This window comes from Sceloporus occidentalis, unplaced genomic scaffold, assembly GCF_023333645.1.
Source record: "Sceloporus occidentalis isolate IW3139 unplaced genomic scaffold, rSceOcc1.0.p SCAF_5, whole genome shotgun sequence".
NCBI lineage: Eukaryota > Metazoa > Chordata > Lepidosauria > Squamata > Phrynosomatidae > Sceloporus > Sceloporus occidentalis.
Genome location: NW_028316985.1, coordinates 17,861,263 through 17,885,165, shown reverse-complemented (window position 1 = coordinate 17,885,165; position 23,903 = coordinate 17,861,263). Strand labels below are relative to the sequence as shown.

General features: G+C 41.3%; 2 protein-coding genes across 2 annotated transcripts in view; both read right to left on the bottom strand.

Moving 5' to 3' along the window:
- The window catches only part of TMEM121B (transmembrane protein 121B), an 11,724-nt gene extending 4,551 nt beyond the window's left edge, over nucleotides 1-7,173 (bottom strand). Inside the window, exon 1 of the mRNA XM_089526599.1 lies at nucleotides 7,132-7,173. Coding sequence (XP_089382725.1) covers nucleotides 7,132-7,173 — 42 coding nt within the window. The remainder of the gene's footprint in view (nucleotides 1-7,131) is intronic.
- HDHD5 (haloacid dehalogenase like hydrolase domain containing 5) lies at nucleotides 6,886-23,903 on the bottom strand. Its single transcript, XM_089527744.1, has 8 exons — nucleotides 23,739-23,903; nucleotides 19,751-19,957; nucleotides 17,453-17,565; nucleotides 16,375-16,468; nucleotides 15,875-15,908; nucleotides 13,393-13,567; nucleotides 10,874-11,062; nucleotides 6,886-9,395 (listed from the first exon to the last, which is right to left on the bottom strand). The coding sequence occupies exons 1-8, from the start codon at nucleotides 23,901-23,903 to the stop codon at nucleotides 9,035-9,037; spliced, it is 1,338 nt and encodes a 445-aa protein (XP_089383870.1). The 3' UTR covers nucleotides 6,886-9,034.

Here is a 23,903-nt window from a genome sequence, read left to right as displayed (position 1 = left end):
GGGTGAGTGGATGGATGGCTGGGTAGACAGGAGCACCTGTCTTCCTTCCCAAGGAGAGATGGGGTGGCCTTCCCCAAGCCAAGCGTCTCCCTGGGAGCCTGGCTGTCTAGCTGCTCCGCACTGGGCTCCCTGGCAACCAACTGGATGGGCAGCCGAGATGAGGAAGCAGCAGCAGCAGCAGCAGCAGCAGCAAGGCCTGAGTCCCTTTGGCTGAAGAGGAAAAGGAGGTTGCCCAAGGAGGGGAGGCCATGCCTCCTGCTGGGCCTCTGCTTTGGAGGGAGAGGACCTTGTCCTGGTTGTTGTGCCTTCCTTTCCCATTTATGGCCGCTTTCTTGTTGTTGTTGTGTGCCTTCAAGTCCTTTTCAAGTGATGGCAACCCAGGCAACTCCTGCCAAGAAAACCTCATCACAGATTCACCTTGGGGCTGACTTGGAGGCACACAGCCACAACACCTCTGCCTCCCCCACTTCCAGCAGCATCCTCTCATTAAACCAGAAGGCATTTTGGAAGGCCATTTGTATATCTGAACAAGTGCCACTAGTCCTTCACTTCTTTCTCTGCAAAAGCCTTATTTTTTATCTCATCCCATTATTGTAAAAAGGTCAGAGATTCTAGGTATAAAAAGAACAGCTCACTGGAAAATGCCAAGGAACTGGCAACTGGAGGAAAAAGCATAACGTATTATTAAAAACCTAATTAAAACGCAAGGCTGTGCTGTGCATTTAAGGTTGTATGGGGCCTGACAGATATCCCTCAACAGGCAGTTTCAGTGATGGGGTACCAAAAATAATCTAATGCAAGGTACTGGGTGCAAGTCCCATATTCTATTACATGTACAGCCCAGCTTTCTTGCATGATGGACCCACCTTTCCTCTGATGATTTCAAGGCAACATGCACAGGTCTCTCTCTCTCTCTCTCTCTCTCTCTCTCTCTCATATGTTATTTTCACTTGGTTGTTAACTGCCTTCAAACCTTCAACTTACAGAGATCCTCTGAATGAGAGATGTCCAAGTCACCCTGTTCTCAACAGAGCTGCTCAGGCCTTGCAAACTCAGGGCCATGGCTTCCTTGCTTGAGTCTATCCATCTGGAATGCAGCCTTTCTCCTTTCCTATTACCATCTATCTTGCCCAGCATTATTGTCTTTTCTAGTAAGTCCTGTCTTCTCATGCTATGTCTGAAATATAACGTTGTCAGTTTAGAATTCAAAGATACAGCTGTGTTAGTCTGTAGAATCAGTACGTACAGAGACCTTGTAGCACCTTTGAGACTCACTGAAAGAAAGAAGTTGGCAGCATCAGCTTTCGTGGACCACAGTCTACTTCCTCAGATGCATATAGTGGAGTCTCAGTTTAGTCATCTTGGCTTCTAGAAAGAGTTCAGGTTTGATTTGCTCTAGGACTGGTCTTTTTGGCTGACCAGGGTATCCACAAAACTCTCCTCCAGTATCGCATTTCAAATGAACTGATTTCCTTTCTGTTGGCTTTCTTCACTATCCACCTCTGACAACCATACATGGAATTTGGATATATGACATGGGCATTCCGGGTTGGCATTCAATGGTATGCACACCACAATTTTTATTTCTTTATAATATATGTATTTATGTGGGGGTAAGCCACACTGAACATCTTTTGAGACAGTTCCCATTCAGACACTAACCAAACCCAGAGCTAAGTTATACCAAATGGAAGCATCCAGCTTTTAGCCTTCCAGGTGCTGCTGGGCTGCAACTCCTATTGCCAGAGCCAATGGTGAGAAGTGACAGACATTGCAGTCAGGCAATACCTGGAGGGCTTAAAGTTGCAAGGATAGACCGTATTTTAGCAGGAGTGCTTTTTGTGGCAAGCATTTTTGTTGTTATTGTTGTTGTTGGACTGTGTTGCAAAAAACAAAAGGCAACTGATATATTCCCTGATTATTGGCTAGTGTCTCTGAACAGATCATGGGAATAGCTAGATCACAACTTCCTAAGACTTCTCCAATGAAGTGGCATGGCTCCTTCTGGGTTTGCTAGGTGGCATTTTCCCTTCCCTGGTGACAAAAATTAACTTTAGTGCTTAAAGCTAAATTGCATAATTGGCAGTGTGTGGCACAGCTGTGCTGCAGGGGTGGCTAGGTAGGCAGAGCTAAAAGTAGGTAGGTGTAGGTGTGTGAGTGTGTTGCTCTGTAATTAAGAATTCTGACACCCCAATAAGATTTCTTGCAGTTCCCAAATTTCTAGTATATCAGACAGTGAGTTACAAAAAATTCTTCACACCTAGAACAATTATATATGCTATAGTTCTTTGTGGGTTGTTTGGGTTATGTGGGCATATTCTGGAAGAGTTTATTCCTGATATTTCACCAGCATCTTCAGCCACAGATGGCAAAACATCAGGAATAAACTCTTCCAGAACACGGCCCCAAAGCCCCACAAAAAAACATCCACAGATGATGGTGAAATGTCAGGAATAAACTCTTCCAGAACATGCCCACATAGCCTGAAAGCCCACAAAAACTATGGATGCTGTTCAGTGAAGGCCTTCAACTTCACCTATATCTGCTATGTTTGCATTCCCTTGCTAACTTTTGCCTGCTCCTTTTCCTGGCTACCTAAACTATATTTCCAAACACTCAACTTTTGAAACTTATGTTGAGTGTTTGGAAATACAGTTTAGATAGCCAAGATGCAATGCTAGAAATGTGGAGACTGAAAGAAAATTTCATTTGGGGGGGGGGGGGGGGGCAGGCAGAATTATTATTGGGGGTCAACGTCCTCACTTTTCCTGCTCCCCATAGCTTCACCTCTACCTTGTTGGACATAGATAGAACCTGCATATATATATGTGCCTTCAAAGTTGTTTGGCAACTAACAGTGACCGCATTCATTTCATAGTGTTTTCTTGGGCAGGGATACTCAAAAGGTGGTTTTGCCAGTTCCTTCCTCTGAAATAAACCCTATAGCATGTGCTATTCATTAGCAGTTTCCCATCCAAGTACTAACTAGGCAGGTACGTAGCTAGGATTTTAGGAAGGGGGGGTCCAAACTAAGTGCCACCATTATAATGGGGCTTGGGTGCGGTGGCGCAGCAGCACACACCATTCATTTTTCTAATGGAAGGGGGGGGTCCGGACCCCAAGAACCCCCCCCCCTTGGCTACGTCCCTGAACTAGGCCTGACTCTGCTTAGCTTTCAAGATCAGGTGGGATCTGGTACCTTTAAGAGCAGCAATTTCCAGACTTTAGTCCTCTAAATGTTTTGGATTCAGCTTTCATAATCCCCAACCATTGACCAGGCCGGCTGAAGTTTCTGGGAGATGAAGTCCAAAATACCTGCAGGATTAACGTTTGGGAACCCCTGCTTTAGGGGAAGGTGCAGCTCTAGACTTGCAGGCTGGAGTAGTAGAGTTACAGCACTTAAAGGAAGTGATTAAGCACCTTGACTCTTTTGAGAAGTGATATGAGTGCTTTAGGATTAGAACAAATTGACAGAACCCAAATTAAATGGAGGTGAAATGAGGGCATTGCTCCCCAACAGAAATTCTCTTCCACAAAGGAATGCTCTCATTTTGCCCTCCCTCACAAACCCACCTATCGCCATTTGTTCCAGAAGGTTGGAATTATTTTATTGTTGGCATTTGCACCTTCAGAGTAAATCTGTAATGAGGATGAAGGTTCAAGATGAAGGCAAGATGTAAAACAGCAGCTCACATTTAAAATGAGCTGGACTTAACTTCAAGCATCTTAATAATTCTTCAAGACGTAGGGCTTGCTTTGTTTGCAAAGCCAGTAAGTAAAGTCTGCCCACATTTTCATTTTTTAAAAAAACAGAAAAATGTCTGGAGAGTCTGAGGGTGTGCAGAGGGGCTTAAAATAAAACACAGAAGTGAAAAGCTTTAATTATGTCTTGCATGAGCTGTCAAGAGTCAGCAGCTGCAGAAGGGGAAGACAAAAGGAGGGTAACTCAATTTTATGCCATTTTTTTAAAAAGGGAAAATTGTTGTTGGAGTGGGGGAGGAAAGATGACATACTGGAGATGGTAAGTAGCTCAGAAAGCCTGAATTAATCTGCCAAGATGCTGAAAATGAGGGATAATTTTAATTCAGCTGATTCTGGCTCAGCTCAGTTGCTATATTACTCTGGTCTTCCACTTGCTGGTCTCCAGCCTCTTATTTCCTCTTTTACATCTCACAGTTCATTTAGTCGACTCTGCATCTCATTTCAGTCTCACCTTTTTTGGTTTCTACCACTCCTTTTCTTCAAAACCCTACAGATGCTTTGACTATGGGACAAAGTCAGATCATTAGTCAAATCAAGACCACTGTGATCTACATACATTTACAGACACTACTGAGCTTCAAAAATAAGACTTTCCCACTCCTATCCAGATACCAGGCACACAACATGGGAATTTTCTGTCACTGACTTATAGCACTTTCTCTTAAGAAAAGGGCCCGTTTAAAAGTTATCAACAGTTACAGACTCCAGTCCATGTACTGCTCTTATTCTATAGCAGCTTTCCCCATTACACACTCTACAGATGCTTTGACTATAAATCCCATCATCTTTGACTAGTGCTATCAAGGACTGGTAGGAGTTGTAGTCCAAAGGACCTAGAGGGCACCAAATTGGAGTAGGCAGCTCTGCAAAACCTTTCTTTTTTCTTTTCATACCAGGGCTGTTTCAAGTGAATACCTTTCTGTCAATCTACTTCAGCCAATAAAATCTAGGCTAACTTCAGTCACCCAGAAGGGACTTTTCCGTTGCAGCTCCGAAGCTATGGAATGACCTGCTAAAGGAGATCCGCGACATTTCTACTCTTACAGCCTTGAAGAAGGCTCTTAAGACGGATCTCTTCCAGCAAGCCTTCCCTACCTAGTTCCTCTCCCCATTTACTGTGACTTACATCACTCTGTCCACCAATTCTTCTCTTAAATTTAATGAGAATTAAATTAAAATTAATTAAAATAAAATCCTTGCCTCAAGAAGAGCCCTTCCTCCATCCCGTCATCATCAGACCTGGGAGGGTGTGAAAAAGAGAGACCAGATTTCCATCAGGCCTCCTAAATTTTATTATATTTTATTTATTTTTTATATTTTATTTTATTCTCTTTATTTTTATTGTTGTAACCCGCCCGGATTCCTTGTGATTGGGCAGGCTATAAATCAATCATTATTATTGTTATATTATATTATATTATTATTATTCTACCACATTACTAGATTCCTATCTAAAACCTAGTCCCTCTGAAAAACCAGAAGCATATTTTTAAATAGCAGCAGCCATAGGAAAACAAGCATAAGGATGAAAGAATAAAGAAGCTGCAAGATGGGATTTTAGTTTGAGAAGAGCGAAGACAACAGCTCAAGAACAGCCTAGGAACAGAGGCAGGAACTAGACTAAGGACTATGGGAGGATTGTTTCAAAAAATAGGTACCCTGCTAGTAGCTCCCTTGAAGTCTATTTCTTGCCTAATGAAGCAATGAGAAGGAGGAGAAGACCACATTAGTATGTCACCCTTCCATTGCTGCAAGTCTTCTAATACTCATTTCACAGGATATCTTTCTTTCTGCCACTGTATTCTCAATATCATCCCAATCTCTGCTCTTCTATAGTCCAAACAGCACTCATATTTTGCCCAGGATTTTTTATCTATAATTAAGAGGCAAAATTCTGAGTACTCTTTATTGCTTTCTTCTCAATAGTGGCCAGATTGAAGGAAGTACCATAATATCATTACTTTGGCTGTGGTCAAGCCTCAATTGGAATACTGTATTCTGGGCACCAGGATAATGACAAGCTGGAATGTGTCCAGGAGAGAAACCAATATGGTAAAAGTTCTAGAAACCAAGCACTATAAGAAATGATGTAGTGAGATGGATCTTTTACCTTAATTATAGATCCAACAGAATTCCCTGGCCATAAGGCACATACATTATTTGGTGGATACAACTTTTATTTAAGGCAAAGCTATAAATGGGAAACCAACTCTCCGCAGCACATAGAATCGTTTTCATAGAATCATATTTGTGAGAGACCACCAGGGCCACTCAACCTAACCCCCTGCCATGCAGGAATACACAATCAAAATATTCCCAACAGATGGCCATCCAGCCACTGTTTAAAAATCTCCTTGAGTGGCATAGTTTTCTTTGGGTCATCATTTAATGACCATGATCTTGAAATACATGTTGTATGTGCCACAGGTTTCCTTATGAGACACAAACAATGGAAGAGACTGGATCAGGAGCAGGCATGTGGTCAGCCCTACTATTAGATAGACTAATGGTGTATGCAAGGAAGAAGCAGTGAAAAGGTGCTGGAAGATGAGTGTGTCACAAAGCTGCTTTCATCCTCTAAGCAAACCTGCTGTTTTCTGGTATAGTGGAAATCATTTGTCTATTATTAGTATGATGATGGAGGGGCAATGGCAAATCCCTCTGAACAAATCTTGCCAAGAAAACCCCATGATATATGTCCATGTTAGTGTTGGCATAAGTTGGAAACGACTTGAAGGCATGTAACAGCAGTATGATGAAACGTCTAGTCTCGCCAGCTTTTGTTCGTGAAATAGGAAAGTCATCCTTTGCCTCGAGTAGCAAAATACTGTAGGGCAGCCCCATTTACATTTATTTCCTTGTTTAGCCATAAACATCACTAGCTAAGCTGGAGAAAGTTACTTTCAGCCTAGCCTAACCCACAGAATTGTCATGAAGACAAAATGGTGGAAGGGTAGTGTGCATAAAAAGAGAAAGATGAATGAAATAAAACTGTAGTTTCTATGTGAGGATCAATTTTTCCTACTTTTGTAATACTTTCTTTTTCTGAAACTTAGCATATAATAAAATATAAATTACCAGAGTTCCATACTGTAAGAGACATTGTACATGTTCTTTATTTTTCTAGATTCCTTACTGGTTTCTTTGTTATGTTTTATTTTGATGCTATTTTTGTATTTATTACAAAACATTGTTTTACTAAGCATTTTTGTTTTCTTGTAAATTGAGTTTTCAGAAAGTTATAGGTAAAAAGTGACTACCTAAGACAGTAGGACAGGCAATAGAGGTCAGAAATAATTAGAAAACAAAACAAAACACGATTTTCAATTTAGGAAGAACGGATCTTCAAGTAAACTTTGTAGAACATACCCATCCTTCTTGTAAAGTTACATCTTCAAGAAAGAAAAGCATTTTTACAGGCTGGAATCAGGAATCAACGACCAAAGCTTGAAACTATTCCTAACACAGATCCATCATTGCAACAAATTACATTTAAAATAGAGGCAAATTATATTTAATTAATTCTTTGAGGGTAAGAAAATAAGGATATTGTTCATGATATAAAGTAGTAATCTACCCTATGCAAAAGAGGCACACAATCTCCTCTTGTTTATACGTTAAGAGCAGCTTCCTGTAAGACCATGAAATTTCAGTATATTACCATATATTACCATCTGGAGTGATGCAACCCTAACATTCTCTCTGCTGTTTCACCACTGCAACTCTATGCATTTGATGGAAGTTTTCCAAAAGATATTACACAACATTAACCTGGAATAGTTTTCATTAAAGGGGACCAGAGAGCTGCTTCTAAAGTTGGCCATTCTATACAGAGAAAACTGCTGCTGCAGAAACCAAGCTATGTACATCTCTGGAACAGCGCTGAGGTAACTGCTGCATATGTACCTCTCTAGAACCAACACAATGAATACTCTCCACAAATGGGAAGACATAGGTATGCCAAGGTATTTATCAGAGCCTGGAAAAATTACTTTGGGGGATTACACCTGTCATAATTCCCAAATGTGCCAGTTGGGAGATTGTGGAAATTGTTGTCTAAAAAAGTGTATTATCCAAGCTCTGGTAGATAAGACAACCTTGGACCATAACACTCACTAATATTTTATCCGGAAATACAGCTGCTTTGCAGAGAAAGATCTCCTTTGAAGAGGGTTAATACTCCCATTTGAAGGAAAGACAAAGTTAAAAAATAACATATAATTTATATGCTTGCCCTTTACAGTCACTGAGATTAATGTCATTTATTCTTTTATTTGTTAAAAACATTATTCCTTTCCTCCACCCCCATACTTTGCCCCAAAATTTTTCATTAAAAGGGAAACTGTTAAAAATGGAAAGATTGACCAGATAGCTCATTTCTGACCATCTCTCCATAAGACCCAAGATACCAGTGCTAACATTGTTTCATATCCCTGAGCACTGCCTACATGTAAAACTCTGTATTCCAAAGACATTGCGCCTCCCAAAGAGTAGTAGAATGGACAGTATTGCTCGTGGCAAGGAGAGGTAAGTATTTCAGAATGGCATAATAAAATTACAAAACAACAACAAGGAGGGTGCAGTTTAATCATTACTACACCTACTAGCTATGCTCTTTCTATCTTAGCTATAGCGCATCCATCTGTGCCATCGAATATACCATGTGCTGTAGGGTGGATTTAGTAGCTGCACACTTCAAGCACCTGGTGTGTATCTGGGAGAGAGGCAAGATCCAAAAATGCAGCAGCCCTCATTCTGCTAGATTATAACTATTTAGACAGGATATTCAAAAAAGGAAGGAAGGAAGGAAGGAAGGAAGGAAGGAAGGAAGGAAGGAAGGTAGGTAGGTAGGTAGGTGAGTGAGGGTTCACACTGGCCTTTGAGAAAGGAGACCAACACACACCCAAAAACGGGATTACAGAATTGTTGGCTCTATTGTAGACAAAGAGAAAAACATAAAAAAACACTTCCAGATATGTACCAGGTGGGATAACCAAGTGACAACTAGCCAGCCTCTGACACTCTCTGGCCAGGCCAATGAAAACAAGAGTGTAGAATTTCCAGCTGGTAATCACTGTTAGGATTTCAGTCCAGCTCAGGCTACTAAGCACCTTGTGGACAGACTGCACACAAAAACATTCCCTACCCAAGAGAAGAAAGACCCCACCAAAATGAGAATTTCCCTTTACTCTGGCATGGCTTAAACAAGAAAGAATGCAGTTCTGTCTTTGCCCCTGCATCCTCAGATTAGAATCTGGTGAGAATGGACTGTTCATTCCTGTTTCCAGTTCTCCTTCTGAAAGACAAGTTCCACAGCATCATTCACATCATTCACAACGTGAGAGGCCTCCACCAAGCTTGGATCAAAATGGAAATCTCTGTGTCCATGGAATACAGTCTCTAGCATGCTCTCATTGCGGTCATCAGGCATGTCTCCATAGGGATTGTAGACCCCAGTGCAGACCAGGATAGACAGGCAGCTCTCAGCAGAGCCAACCAAAACACTGCAATTTCTCTGCACCTCAAGATGTTCCTCGCTCTCTGCTGCCATAGCAGTAACGTTTACTTCAGTCTGGGCTTGGAGGTAACGGTTGTAAAGGTTTGCACCATAAATGTCAGCCATTGGGTTGTCCCTGTGAACAGAGAGACATCAGACCAGAGGAGAGGAAAGAAAAACTCAACAAGGTAAAATAGTTAAATTATGATGTTCTTGTATGTTGGTAATTGCCAAACCTTAGACTAATATTCACCCATCCAATAGGAGCAACCATGCACATTGCTGCTTACAAGACAACAGATACTGCACTTCAACTCTCCCTTAGCAAAAAAAATAACTTTTTATGGTTTATGTTACATTAACCTTTTCCTCCTCCTCCTCCTCCTCCTCCTCCTCCATGCTGGTACTTAGCTGTTACAATCAAGAACTTATTTCCAGCATGAGGAATTACTTATTCATTGATCTGCTTATTTATTTCTACCATTTCTACCATTTCTACCCTCATCTCCAAGATGATTAAAGCAGCATTGTGAGACTTCAGTCTCTTTATCCCACTACTTTTCCACCATGTATGAAGCCTCCACTGCCACTGTGAAGACTACCACAAACCTCACTGCAATCACCAAGAGTTGGGGCTTTCCCTTGTCTCCACCTAAGACACCAATACTGTACAAAGACTTCCTCCTGTTCCACCTGTGTGACCACCAACTATCGGGACCTTGTAGATGTCCTCAAGACATCTGTGTGAGCTATTACACAACTTCTATTCCCACTGGATTATAGAATCATAGAGTTGGAAGAGACCAGAAGTGCTTCCAGTCCAACTCCCCTGCCATGCAGGAACTCACAATCAAAGCACCTCTGACAGATAGCCATCCAGTTTTGGTTTAAAGACCTCCAAAGAAGAAGACTCCACCGCTCTCCGAGGGAGTGCGTTCCACTGTCAAACAGCTCTTACTGTCAGGAAGTTCTTTCTAATGTTTAGGTAGAATCTCTTTTTCTGTCGATTACTTCCATTTTTCCACACCCTATTCTCTGGAGCAGCAGAAAACAAGTTTGTTCCATCCTTAATATGACACCCCTCCAAATACTTAAACAGGGCTATCATATCACACCTCTTTATTCACTGCTACCACCACAGACACTATGTTTGAACCCCATCTTTATATATTTAGTATTCCCAGAGGCCAAAAGAGTATAGTATTAAAACAATACTTTATCAATAGCAGTTTAGTATAAGAAGAAAGATTAATTATTTAATATATTCTAAACAAATAGTTCACTCTCACTCACAGTCTTCTCCTAGGTAATTTAGACTCCTAAATTAATTTCTAAACTTGGCTGACTCTCTCAACCCTAATTCTTATTCATTCACTCAACAGTCAAACCTACAATCTCCCTGCTTCACTATACGAACTGTCATTCATCAATGACATCTACCGGCCTCGTTCAAATCCCTCAGACATTCCACCTATTACCACTCACTCCCATCATTTTACTCTCACCCCCAACTTCCAGATCTCTACATTATTACCATAATATCTAATACATAAAATGACATTTTCCATAAAAAGTTCATGACATCACAAGCATAAAGGAAGAAAGGTGTCTTACCCCACAGCATACAGTTGGCGAAGAGGGGATGTCCAGCCACAACTCTCCATTTGCTGTTTGATGACATGTTCAGCATAGCGGTAGGTAACTGTGCTGGGCTTCCCTATCAGAGCTTCATACTTCAGGTCCTTGCCAGTCATTTTCTTGTAGATATTCTCTAAGCACACAAGGAAGGTGCCATGGCCAAATCTAACCAGGATAGGAGAAGTGGGGGGGGGGACACCATTACATGTGCTAAGAAGAACATAAGAAGTCATCATTTGGCAATGCTGGATGAATTACCCAGGTGCCAAGTAATAATTGTAGATGTTTGCTCAGTTCTTTTAAACTGCATCAGTACGGACAGGACTGGGTTGTAAAATAATCTATGATTGCTGTTGAATGACCCCTTGTTAACTACGTGCTCTGCTGCTTTGAAATAAAAAACTTTGTTGTTGTTGTGTGCCTTCAAGTCATTTCTGAGGCGAAGGTATCATGGGGTTTTCTTGGCATGTTTCTCAGATAGGTTTGGCATTGTCATCTTCTGAGGCTGAGAGAGTGTGGCATGCCCAAGGTCACCCAGTAGGTCTCCATGACTGAAGAGGGATCTGAATCATTGGAGATTATCACACTACACTCTTAAAGCGTTGCTATTCCACTTTCACTCCTCTGGTTGCCTCCTGTTGCATTCTGGGATTTGCAGTTTAGAGTGGGGCATTTAGAATGTTCAGCCAGAGAGGTCTTAGGCCTCACTGAACTACCAATTCCAGATCGCAGCCAGAGCAATTAAAGTGGAATAGCAACAAGTGTAGTGCTATAATCTCCTTTTGTGAGAGGTTGGTTCGCTCAATTCTGCTTTTTTGAAAAGTTAAAGGCAGGAAGGAGCTTGGTGTTTCATTCCAGTCCCTATTATAGGATTTATTTTTATCTTTCTCCTTTTGCTTTCTCCCCCAAAGACTTTGTGCCAGTATTTTATTTTTATCTTTGCTTTGTTTTTGTACTTATGGCAGAGCTATTAAAATTTTTTAAAAAATTAATCATTTTGCCATAATTATGCAAACAGAGAAAAATTAAAAATATATTTATTTTAACACCAACAGACATAGAGTTAGCCTGCTTTGGCACAGCAAGTGGGAACAGGAGAGAGGGGGAGAATCAGGTCCTCCCATGCATGACACTGACTGCTGTAATGCTGGAACTGCAGCAAAGAGATTTATCACACTGGGGAAAGGATTTCAAAGCAGTACATTCACATGAAGAGAGGCGTGGTAAGAAATGTTTTGAAAGTGATTATGTTCCTGTTTCCTTTCATAACACAATTGCCACGAGACATGAGGCTGGTGTGATAATGTCCGAATTTAACTGAAATCAATTCTTTCAAGTGCTATTTCAATTATTTCAATTGTTGATAGCTATTTCATTATTGTCAATCCTGCACATCATTAATTTTGACTGTCTCCTGTTGCTGTTCTGGAGACCTGGCAACAATGATGTTTGATTTTCCTTTTGATTGCATATTTTCACTAATATCTCTAGCAGTTTGCTGCTTCTGACATTTGGCAGCTGTTTGATATTGGATTCACAACTAGATGAACTAGGAAGGATAATCTTAACAGGAAAGAATTCAAAGACATAGCTCTGTTACTCTGGAATATCAGTACGCACAAAGTCTTGCAGCATCTTTGAGACTAACTGTGTGAAAGAAGTTGTAGCGTGAGCTTTCATAGACTTGGTCCGATCAAGTCTACGAAAGCCTTTACACAGTCTCAAACATGTTGTACGATCTCTTTGCATATTTCTGCAGGAATAGAAAGCTAGATAGCAGTTAGACTTTTGACTCAGCCAAGACAACTGGGAAAAGAATATATTCTCCAAGAGGTTTGCTATGAATGGTTCAGATTGGGGAGGGGACAGGATTTATAACAAATGGCAAGCAAGAGATCTCCAGACAACAGAAGTGAGCATCTTGTGGCTGTTCACATATTGCTGGACTACAATTCCCATGCAAAAAAGAAGGCTGGTGGCACCTTAAAGATTAAGCAGTTTATTTCTGAATATACTTTCATGGATTCCAGCTCACTTCTCTGCTACATTCAATGAAAGCTTATTGTAAAATAAACTGTTTACCATATATGCTTGTGTATAGGTCAACCTCACGCATGTCAAAGGTAGGTTTTGGGGTCAAAATTACAGACTAAGCACTCACCTTTTGCCACTCAGAGAAGGGGGGGCTCCTTTTTATGATAAGAACTAAGGTGCAATAATTATACTGACCCGTGAATAAACTGACCTAGGTTTTTTAGGTTGATTTTTTACTAAAATTTCTAGACTTATACATGAGTATATACAGTAGTCTTTAAGATGTTATGAGGCTCCTTTTTATATTGATACAAATCGGTACAGCTCTCTCTAAAATTATAACTCCCATAATCTCTCACCACCCACTGGATACACTGTGTTGGGCTGATGGGATTTGTAGTCCCAAAATTGGGAGGCCCTCTAGGTTGTCACCCTGCAACATGACATTCACATCACATCACCTTGGCATTTTTGCTTCTGCCATCCACAAGAGATCCATGTTGCAGGCCAAGATAGGTAGATGTGGATACGGCACCGTGGCAAGCTCCGCTCCCAGATTCCCACTGCTAAGGAGTATATCAATAATCAGCTGCAGACACGTCTCCCACCGGACTGGCTCCCCCAAGAGAATTATCCCTAGAGAGTGAAAAAGCAGGGAAATTTAAAACAATGTATGCCTATGTATTGTACAGCACAATGCCTTGGCCAATTGCAGTGTGGTTTACTTAGATCCCTTTCACACTACATTGTTACAGCATTAAGATTCCACTTTAGCTGCCATGACTGTACCCTGTGGCATCTGGGAGTTTGTAGTTTGGTGAGGCACTAGAGCTCTCTGAGAATTCTGAATATCCCTCCTTCAACTGCTAATCCCAGAATCCCACAGAATGGAACCTGTAGCAATTAAAGTAGAATCATAATGTGAGAGCCAATAGACAAAATGGTAGCATAACACACTCAAGTCATCTCTTCCATCCTTCCCATAATTATTTAGCACACATTCATCATGTTGTTATTTTTTCTTTATATTGGTATCCTTTCACTTCTTCGGTTTATACGAAGAACTGTCAAACTCAGTGAGGAGAGCCTTTCTTTTTAATATATGCCTGTGGACGCATCATGTAATCAGAAAATACAGGTTCTGTATTCTAAGATACTATTCAACACCTCTATCCTGATGAAAAATGTGCTTGTGTAACCTCTCGACTCGACTTCTGTAACACGCTCTAGATGGGACTACTCTCGTGCCAAGTTCCAAAACTTCAATTGGTACAAAATATGGCAGCCAGGATGGTCACAGGCACATCCAGAACTGCCCATATTATACCGGTTCTAAAATCCCTCCACTGGCTGCCTATCAGTTTCCGGGCAAGGTACAAGGTGTTGGTTCTAACCTTTAAAGCCCTACATGGTTTGGGTCCTGACTACTTGCGGGAGTGCCTACTTCCATACAATCCACCCCGCACACTTCGGTCCTCTGGGAAGAATCTGCTACAACCTAAAAAGGCCAGACTTTCAGCGGTGACCTAGAGGACCTTCTCATCAGCCGCTCCCAGGCTCTGGGACGACCTGCCGGATGAGATCCGCCATATTACCACCTTGGAAGCCTTTAAAAAGGCTATTAAGACGGATCTCTTCTGGCAGGCCTTTCCAGACTAGGTTAGATCCATTATACTTGCCTCCCCCCTCTAATTATACCTCTATTGTTCTGATATCAAAATTGATTGATACCATCCCCCCATCCCCCCCTCATTTCTTGCGCTAATCTGCCTGAAATTTTAGTGTATTCCTATTGGACAGTTTTAAATTTGGATGTTTAATCTCTTTTTATGGGTTGATCACTGTTTTTATGATTGAGGGGAGGGTTGGAGTTTTGGTGTTTTTAAATTGTAATTTTTAATTGTTTGATGTTTTAATTATACCATTGGAATCCGCTTTATTCCTTTGTGAAAAAGCGGAATACAAATAATAATAATAATAATAATAATAATAATAGTGGGGTTCTCCCTTTAGCCAGTCCTGCAGCTGCCACCAAATGTGAGGTTATCCAAGCTCGTATCCCAACAAATGTGAGGGTTTCTTCTCTAGAAATTCCCCCTTGCCACCAAATGTGGAGGTTCCTTTCAGGAAATCCTACTACTGTGGCCAAATGTGGGGTGTCTACATTTTAACCCTCCAGATGTGCAATTCTGCATGATGTTCACTAAGAGTGAGGGCCTTCCCTGATCCCCACCTCTGCCACAATGTAAGGACTTGCTCCGGTTCCCCTTGTGTGTCACCAACTGTGGGGACCATCTATATGCTCTCAGGGCTCTTATGAGAATCTATGCCACTTATATTCTGAATGGACACCATTCTTCTATATTTAATGCTGCCATCACAGATTCAACCTGTTACACAGATAGCATTCCTGGAGACCAAAGGTATATAAGAACAAAAACAATTCTTTATTTACAGATGTTGAAGTGGGATTTGCAGTTTAGGGAGGGCATTTAGAATATTCAGACATAGAGGTCTTAAGCCTCACTCCAGAATGCAACAGGAGGCAGCCACAGCAGTTAAAATGGGAGAACAACACTTTGAGAGTGTAGTGTGATAACTCCTTAAACTAAAAACACTAATTGTCAGTCATTCTCTGCCCCCTTATACACTGCAATACAATCAATAAATTAAACAACATTTCCCAATATAAGTCCGTGACACTACAGTTCTCTCTCAAAACCTCTGAGTGTATAGAAGTTTCATCAATAATCCATTATAATACAATACATTTTGAATATCCTGAAGTACCAAACACACAGTTCTGCATATTTTAATGCACCTATTGGTACATTAACTTTCTCTTTGCCCCAAACCCTTGATATTTATCAAGCACTTAGGAAAGTGTTATTTCAGGAGCATTACAATAAAACACTCTTACAGAGGGAAGGAAAGATCACTTGCCTTCTATGATGGGGAAGTCAGTGGTTGGAGGAGGCTGTCAAAATAGCAAAAAGAGAGATAGTCATTTTGCAATGTCAAAACAAACCAAAGTTTTTCCAAGAACAATTCATGATGCTTGGCATGCAAATTTAGTGGCATAAGGGCTACATGGGGCCATAGATAGTTGGTTTGTGTGGTTTTTTTAAGGACAGAGCCTTTGGAAAAGTTTTTCCCAATCTTTTTATTCTATCTATTTGACTTTTTAAATTTTAATTTCCAGGGTTGCAGAACTTTGACTCTTTAACCTGTAGGTAACCAAAGGACTACTCCATTTTGTACATGAAGACAGATACAATTATAGCAAGTTTCATGTGAGGTCCTGGGTGTGTATCATGATGAAATGTCTGCTGTACTTAACAAAAGCTAACCCTATAGTCAACTAATTACATGTGCAATTAATAGAAAGACTTAAATACATGCTTTCAATTGATCATGTTTTGTCATGTTAATACGGTACTTGCCAGCTCTTTTGGCCTCCGACTTTGATCAACCATATCCAGCAAAGGAAATGCCTTCCTCACACCTTCAATTGTAACAACGTGCTGGAATCCCAGGCTATTTTAGATGGTCAAGGAAGAAAATGGCTGTGCTTTTTAAAGAAAGTGAAGTGTTAAGAGATAACCGTGAAAAATCCTGTTGTATAGCAACAATCATATTTTTTGAACCTAAAAAATTAAAGAGTGGCATAAGGTATTTTTAAAATTAATTTCAAATGTACCCCAACCTTTCCTTTGAGGAACTCAAGGGACTACACATGGTTTTTCCTACCCCATTTTACCTCTCGCAGGCTAGGCTGAGAAATAACAACTGAACCAAAATTACTGCTACCCTGCTGTGTATATGTTTGCACTTGGCTGTCCCTATTAGACTCAACATTCAAACTTCCCCACCTTCTGGGCTCTCAAATTTAGATATCTACTACTAGAAACCCCAACCCAAGGCATATTCAAAATGTGTGCTGTGGCAATAGGATTCCCACAGCCCAACTGTGTGTGTGTATCTTTGTGTATGTTGTCAAGTTGCTTGTTGGTTTATGGTGACTACATGAGTTTCATAAGGTTTTTGTTTGTTTGTTTGTTTTTTGGCAAGGAATACTCAAGAGAAGGCCTTCCTTTGAAATATAGCCTAGACCATCTGGTATTCTATGGTAGTCTCCCATCTGAGTACTAACCAGGCCTGGTCCTACTCAGCTTTCAAGATCAGACAGGATCTGGTGCCTTCAAGGCACTTAGGCCTAACTCAAATATACACACATAGTTCTTCTTGCTCTAAGTTGTCTTTTCTTGTGAGCAGCAGTAGTAATAACAGTAACATTTGTTTCACTGTTAGAAACACTTCTATCAACCTGTGGACCACACTTCTAACAACCTGTGGACCAAATTTCAACTTATTAGCAAACAAAGAGTTATTGGGGGATCTGAGACCAAATTTCCTTATTCTGTCTATCATTCCTTTCAATACACAGCAGTATCTCTTAAAACACTGCTAGGGAAGGTGTAAAAAGGGATGGGGAGAAAATCTGAAGGCAGCAAAGGATACTTTCTGGCATTCTCCTCCACAGGTCCTTGTCCACACACAAGCATACATTTGTCATGGAATTGATGGAAAAGACGCAGAGGGCTATGGGAGAGAATCACCCATTCAGGAGACACCTGGGGGGAAAAGAGACAGTCAACAGGAGAGATGGCATACCTTTTTACATCCAATATTCCCGTGCTCAGCATTTTAATGCACAAACCACTCCTACTACTGCTATAAATGACAATAACCACAGGTTATGATGCATAACTTTACAATGCTAGAGCTCTGTTACTGACATGATAACAACCCCGTGAGGAAAATTGTAATGATGCATAACAAAGCACTGTGCTAAATCTCCTGTTGCACAAGGGAGTACCACAAAAGATGGACACATTTTTTTCAGCCAGGCACAGCTCACCCATGACTTTCCATTGCCCTCTGTTCTAGATTACCAGTGCCTTGTAGTTCTGTCAGGGACTGTTGCTCCCTGTGTTGTGTTCATTGTTTTGCAAGAGCAGCCTGTCCTGCAAACTGTCGCACTGTTGCAGGTTCCAACCATGGCCATGGTCCTTCCTCTGCTTCTGCAAGTCCAAATGGCACACCTACAACCACACTCCCCTCTTGGGAATACAACCGCTGTACAATGCTGCAATTCTAAATTGTGCAATCTTAAACTGGTTCACGATGCTGTAAATTCCTAACAGGATGTCAGCCAATATTATAATAATCTCACAGGAATTCAAGCCCTTGTCCTTTTTCTCTTAGATACCTCTATGATAGTTTGGAAATCAGATTAAGCAGAGACATGTTAATAGATATTATTTTTCCTGGTTCACAGGAAATAGACAACAGGCTGGAAATATGACTCACATGCAGAGATACATCCAGTCCATCTCACACACTGAGGTAAAGCTCTCACACAAATGACAATTATCTAATTATTAATGAATGAGTGAACTCCATCTATGACACAGCCTTCTGATGCTGCATCTGCACTGCAGAAATAAAGTAGTCTGAATCCACCTTAAATGCCATAGCTCAATGCTATAAAATTCTGTGAATTGTAGTTTGGTGAAACATTTCGTCTTTTCTGTCAGAGAGCTTCTCTGGCAACAAACAACAGTTCCCAGAATTCCATGGCATTGAGCTGTAGTAAAGTGGTGTCAAACTGCATTTTTCCTGCAGTGTGGATGAAGCCTAAGTGATGACAAATAATTAGAGAGCTCTTTATATATTGCTGATCAGTAATGGGTTGATTCATGTACCAAAAGCCATTACTTCAGTTATCAGGTGATAAAACATGTGTCAATAAACAATGCTTGAAAAAGACTTACGCATAACTCTATTTTGAACAGATGCTCAAAGAACTTAGGAGTTATTATATTACACTAGAACAAATGCTGCTCTGAGCATTTAATTTTAAGAGGCACTGTTACTCAGAACAATCATCTGTTACACAATGATCCTTTCCAGGATTCCAGTTAATTGATTGTTTTCTTCCATCCCGACTCTTAATTTGCACTAATGACAGAGGTCTGCATTATATCAAGGATTTGCAGACAAATAAGATGCCATGAGCATCTAATCATGCGTTAAAATGCAATGAAATTTAAGAAGGAACCCCCACAAATTTGGATTTTCTCCTCCCAGATGCTATTTCTAAAAAAAAAAAAAAAAAAAAAAAAAAATCTCATTAGAAATGATTACATAGAAAATCTATTAAGTGTTTCTCTTAACTGCTAAAACAACTATATGTTTCATCACAGAAAATGTCACAAATTATGACACTTATGTATCCTCATTCTATATAGAAACCATCACAAGGAATCTACTAACTAATAACAGAATTACAGTTGCCCCTCCATTTTCGCGGGGGATCCGTTCCACACACCCCTCACAAAAATGGAAAATCACTTATATTCAAGCCCAACTGGCTTGAATGGCGGTGTGCCCCTGTAGGCATGCCCCCTATTTTGTCCCCCTCCGTTTGCCACCCGGAAAGGAACGAGGGACACAGACTTCAAGTCTGCAGAACAGAGAGGAGACTGTATTTTATTTTTAAGTATACACCATCCTATGCAGGAAGTAAATAATATATCCAGCACCACAGATTGGTATACAATGAAAGGGGAGCAACTGTACTTTAACAAATAGTTTGGGAAGGCTCTACAAGCAAAGGACAAAGCATTTCTTTCTGGAAGAGCAAAACGTAAGACAATAAAAAATGACATCTGTAGAGCAGGTGTAGAATTAAAGTTTCACAGAGAAATCCACCAGCCAGTGACCCAATATAACAGAGGTCTCCTCATTCATTACCTTAAATCCGAGTGCTTCAGAGAGTTCCTCAGCCTTGTTGTCCCGAGAGCAGTTCCCAGCATTGGTTACAAAGGCAACTGGTACACGGAACTGGCCTTTGGCATCTGTCAGTTTCTCAAAGGCCTTCTTAGCAGCAGGAATGACTAGTCGTCCCCGTAAAAGGACTCCATCGATATCAAAGAGAAATCCAAAAGAGGGAGAAGTTGTCTGCAGTGGGCAAAGAATATTTAAAAATTGGACCATGCAATGCTGCTTTTTCAGAAAACACATTAATAGCTCTGAAGCAGGAGTGGGAATTGAATAGCCCTCCAGATGCTGTTGATGTGCAGGTCCCAAACAAGCATAGCCAAGGTTGGGAAATGCTGTGAGTTGCAGTTCAACAACACCTGGAGGGTTGCACAATTCTCACTCCTGAGGTAAAGGGACTATCTGCTTCTATGAAAAAATAAACAGCTACAAATTGGCTTTTTCCGATCATTGGTTTAACATTTTTTCATCCCACTTAACATATCCTCAAGACAGCATGCAAGCTTGAACCTAGACATATTAAACTAAAGCATTATGCTCAAACAATATAAAGCTATAGCAGCTTCAGAAAGTACTCTCAAACGATAATCGAATATCATGAAATAAGCTTTTTAAAGGCCAGGAATGGGGTACATATTCTCATCCCTTGAGGCAAACTGGTCCACAGCTATGGGGTAGTAAGTGACAAAGGTCTGCTCAGATATGACAATGGACCCTAGAAACATTACCTTGACAAGGCCCTGAGGCCTTGCCAGTCACCAACAGCCCAACACACAGATTAACATGTAAATCAATTCCTCTCAACCAAGGGTCACACAGTATATGGTGGCGCAGTGGTTAAATGCCTGTACCGCAGCCACTCACTTAAAACCATAACGTTGCGAGTTCAATACCAGCCCTGGGGCTCAAGCTCAACTCAAGCGTGCATCCTTCTGAGGTTGCTAAAATGAATACCCAGCTTGTTGGGAGCAATTAGTTTACAGTTGTAGACCGCTTAGTTAATTCAGTATGAAGTGGTATATAAATGAAGCTGTATATATACCCCACTCACTTCCATGATAGCATGCTCTGAAGATACCAGTCAGATACTGGCGAAACGTCAGGAATAAACTCTTCCAGAACATGGCCATGTAGCCCGAAAAACCCACAAAAAACTATTACCTTGGCATTGTATGGAGAGAGGCTGTCTGTGATATCATGTGTAACAGTAATAAGCAAACTCAGCAAATGATTTTCATAGAATAGCTGTCTGAACCCACTGAATCCTCTGCGGCCTTCCCAGTCTGGGACAACTGAACACATGCTGTGAGCATGAAGAAATTACATTCGTGGGACCAATATTTATAACTGAAATCTAGCCCCAAGTGGTGGGCTATCTTGCAAGATAACAAAGCCTGGATGTCCTTTCCCAGGAATCGACAATGGGATTCCGGACTGGTTGGTGGCTTTAATTTTAGTGTGACAAAATCAGGATATCCCTTGGATGGATGGACAGGGAAGATGGGCTGGGAACACAACAGGCAGTAAGCAAGGATGTTGACTTAGTGCTTTAAGTGCAATAAAATCCTTTGTTTCAGGTTGCTAGAGGAAATGCAGATGACTTGGAGGAATGAAAGTCCAATTCTCAGCTCTGATTGTCTGGATGTGTACACGCCTCAGGTCACACTCCCTTTCTGCTGGGAACCTGACCTACTGTCTCCAGAAATGAGATAAGAAACAGGGATACCCCAAACTACAGGGGTATGCAAGGTGTGCTAACACAAAGCAAGTTTTTGTTACTCTTCATTAGAATTTGTTAATATTTTTAAGAAATCTGTTATTTTTGCAGCAAGACTAGAATACTGCTCTAGACCACAGACCAATGCTATGTATTTTTAAACTGTATTTTAAACTGTATGCACTTTTCTACTCTTTCAAGTTTGATGCAGCTGACCATCAGCTTAACAGAGACTGTAGATCAAACCTGAAATCTCCCTGGAAGCCAAGATGATTAAACTGAGATTGTACTTTGGCAACATAATGAGAAAGCATGAATCACTGGAAAAGACAATAATACTAGCAAAGGTAGAAGGCAGCAGAAAGAGAGGAAGACCATGGATAGACTCGAACAGAGAAGTCATCGGCTTGAATTTGCAGGACCTAAGCAGAGCAGTGGAGGATAGAGGGGCTTGGAGATGTCTCATGAACAGGGTTGCCATGAGTTGAGGCTGACTTGAAAACAGTTGACAACAACAAAGCTTCATTAGAGAAAGCCAATTGGGGAAAAACCCAATTCATCTGATATGTGGAGCTGGAGAAGAATGCTGAGAATAGGGAGGACAGCCAAAAAGACAAACAAATGGGTCCTTGAACAGATCAAGCTTGAACTCTCCCTGGAAAGCCAAGATGATTAAACTGAGGCTGTTGTACTTTGGCCACATCATGAATCATTGGATAAGACAATAATGCTGGGAAAAGTAGAAGGCCGCAGAAAGAGAAGAAGATCACATGCCAGATGGATGGATTGAATCAAACAGGTCGCAGGCCTGAATGTGAAATACTGGGAGAATTTCAGCCTTGATCTGCAGTCTCTGTTAAGTGTGGCATAGTGGATTGTGCGCTGGATTTGGAGACCAGGATTCGATTCCCAGCTCAGCCATGAAACCCACTGGGTGACACTGAGCAAGTCACACCCTCTCAGCCTCAGGACAAATCCTGCCAAGAAAACCCCATGATAGGTTTGCCTTAAGGTCACCATAATTCATCGATGACTTAAAGATACACAACAACAACAACAACAACAAAACAACATGATATAATACAGTATATGTAATATAGCTATAAATAACCCATGTAAAATGCATGTGTGTGTGTGTGTGTGAATGCGTAAGAACCAGTGTAGTGATTTGAGCATTGGACTAGGACTCTGGAGACCAGGGTTCAAATTGCAGATCTGCCATGGAAACCCACTGGGTGACCCTGGGCAAGCCACGCTCTCTCAGCCTCAGAAGGCGGCCATGGCAAAAAAACCCTCTCAAGAAACCTGCCCCACGATAGAGGTTCCCTCAGGGTCGCCATAGGTCAGAAAGGATTTCAAGGCACAAAACAACAACAATACTCTTTGGCTAGCAAGCCCTTTCTCCTCGCGAATCATGCCTTTCTGATATATGGCGACCCTGATGAGTCATGATATGGCCAAAATGTAACTATTTTAGTTTAGTCATCTTGAAGGCACACAACAACAACCACAACAACCTCAACAACCAGGGCTGGAGGGTCTGTCAACAGGGTCCAAAATACACACTGCAGAAATAATCCAGTTTGAGACTGCTTTAACCACTCTGGCTCAATGCTCGGGGATTCTGGGGATCATAATTTTGGTGACCTTCAGCCTTCTCTCTCAGAGAGCTCTGGGGCCACAACAAACTACACTTCCCAGGAGCCACTGCAGTTAAAAGTGTGTCCAAACTGGATTATTCCTGCAGTGCAGATGCAGCCATGCAGCCTTCATCTATATCTGTGGTCCAAAACTCACTCACTCACTCTCTCTCTCTCTCTCTCTCTCTCTCTCTATGTATATATATATATACATATATATATATATATATATATACACACAAACATGTATTATATATATTACATATATATTACATATTTAATAATCTATATATATATATATATATATACTGTATAGACCATATTAATTATATATATATATATATATATATCTAATATACACAGAGGAAATAATGTTGTTGTTGTTGTTTTGTTTCTTTTAAGCTGGTCTTTGACCGTAATAAAGTATATTCTATTCTACACTAGAAATAATGCCGTTGGAGCGCTTTAACTGCCCTGGCTCAGTGCCAAGGGATTCTGGGAAGTGTAGTCTTGTGAGACATTGAGCCTTCTCTGCCAAAGTCCACCGCGAGGGAAGGAGCAAAGGGCGGCAGCGCTGGGGAGGCGGCCGAGGGGCGTCTCTCACCTCCGGAGCCCCGCCGCAGCCCCTCCTCCCCGGGAGCCTCCCAGGGCTGCTCTGCTGCTGGAAGAAGGAGAGGCGCCCGGCCTTCGCCTCCGCCGGCGGAAGGATCACCCGCCGCCACTCTCTCAGCGCCGCTCTGCTCGCGGGCACCAGGCAGCCCAGAGCCAT